Source organism: Photinus pyralis, unplaced genomic scaffold, assembly GCF_008802855.1.
Source record: "Photinus pyralis isolate 1611_PpyrPB1 unplaced genomic scaffold, Ppyr1.3 Ppyr1.4_LG2, whole genome shotgun sequence".
Taxonomy (NCBI): domain Eukaryota; kingdom Metazoa; phylum Arthropoda; class Insecta; order Coleoptera; family Lampyridae; genus Photinus; species Photinus pyralis.
The window spans coordinates 17,059,605-17,061,415 of NW_022170403.1; the positions used below are offsets into that span (position 1 = coordinate 17,059,605).

At 38.4% G+C, this 1,811-nt stretch overlaps 1 protein-coding gene across 1 annotated transcript in view; it reads right to left on the reverse strand.

Annotated features, from left to right (window-relative positions):
* Positions 1 to 716: 716 nt before the first annotated feature.
* LOC116163851 (acyl-CoA synthetase short-chain family member 3, mitochondrial-like) overlaps positions 717 to 1,811 on the reverse strand; it is a 10,694-nt gene continuing 9,599 nt past the window's right edge. The window contains exon 9 of the mRNA XM_031477981.1: positions 717 to 844. Coding sequence (XP_031333841.1) covers positions 717 to 844 — 128 coding nt within the window. The remainder of the gene's footprint in view (positions 845 to 1,811) is intronic.

Genomic DNA, 1,811 nt, shown 5'->3' on the forward strand with positions numbered 1-1,811 from the left:
ATGTCATGGCTCCCCCCCCCCCCCGATTTTTTTGTCTAGGTCCGTCCCTGGCATCTATTGGCTATTTCTGAATGATCTAATTATTGTCGACTAATGATAATGATTGTATAAACCCACCATTACTTACATCTATTGTATACTAGAGTACCTATGCTACGAACCTGTCCAAGATTACTATTTTTTTAAGTTTTCAGAAACTATACATAGTTTTGTTATTTAGAAGTGTTTCAAGTAACCCAATTCACGCCGAGATCAGAATTTCTTTCACACCCCCGTAGACTTGACGCATCTTGGGGTAAGGAGATTTGGAGAATGTTTTTTAACAAAACCCGAAAGGGCGTGAAAGTCGCTAATGGGCAAAAGGTCACTGTTCGAATCCGTAGTTCGGGTTGGAATATCTTGGTAAAATGTATAGTGGGTTGGGTTGGTAGAACAGCTCTAACTGAAACATTTCCCCATACTAAAATAAAGAGGCGGTGTTACAGTCTTTTGTGGTTCTTGAGACAAAAATTAAAAGGAATAAGGCGCACCATTTTGAAGAACTTTTGGGGGTATAATCTTTTCAAAACGGATACATTTCTTTTAGTCTCCTCTACCACCACAACTTTTTTTTAACGTGTTGCACCCTGTATATAAATACCAAGAATGTTTAAGATTACCCTAAAATTCAGAAAAATATTATCAAGGTTGGCGGCAAATTAACATAGAACTAAGGTTTATATCTCTGTAACTGATGTACAATCCTGCACTTGAATTTCTCTCAAATCATCTGGTGAAAAACCCCTAAAGCGGATTAAAAAGCGCAGAGCACCTCCGTTTGACCCATTTTCAATAGGCTTGTTACCTACAAATGTGCCATATGTCATAGTCCACTTGCGCAAAGTTGAGCCGAATACATGAAATCAAAAACCGCATTTTGGTATTGTTTCTAAGTCGAGAAATAAATGGCCGAAAATACGCACATTAGACCAATTATGTGAAATTAATTAACCAAAACCGAAGAGATTGTTCTCCTTCCCAACACCCCCTCCCTATTTTATGAGCTAGAGCAAATGTGGTTGCATACAAGATTGCGATGGCATGTTTGTTGGGCACATTTTGGGAAAAAACATTTTCTACTTAAGAGGGGAGGGATCTACTGCTCACTTTTGCGAGACTATTTGGAATGTTCTAAAATACGGTGCCATTTTGTTAATATTAAACTTACGAGAAAGCGATTGGAGGACATGAAGTAGACCACTATACACTAAAATGGGTAAAGGCCTTATTTTCCGATTTATTTTATTTATTACCCAAACAGCTTTGCAAAGTTTGGCGTTTCTTAAGAAATGATACAGAAATCCAAGACAAATACGAAAAAATGAGCATTTACCGCCAGATAAGGTATACATTTCAAAAGCTACAATTTTTTTGATAAATTTTCCCGTTCATGGGTCATCTGGTGTATGAATGGCATCTTATTTTGGAGACCCTTGCCATTTGACAAAAAATCGGTATAATATAGTGGTGTAACACACGACAGACTGTAGAAGTGTTGTATGTAATTAAAGATATTGTAACGGAAACGCTCCAGACGTGACGTCGCCTTTGGCGCTCTGGAATTTTCTAGGCGCGCGATAGTGGGAATGTTCGCGACGTATCTGGTAATTACGCGAGTGTTCTGGACTTACATTGCTTGCGTGTATAAATGGTTGCGGACCGAACATCGCAGGCAGTTTACTACCGAACGAGATCGAGTACGGATGAAACATTGAGCGCGAAAATCTGATATAAATTGCGAAGTGTGTAATATAAATAGTCGATATAAATTG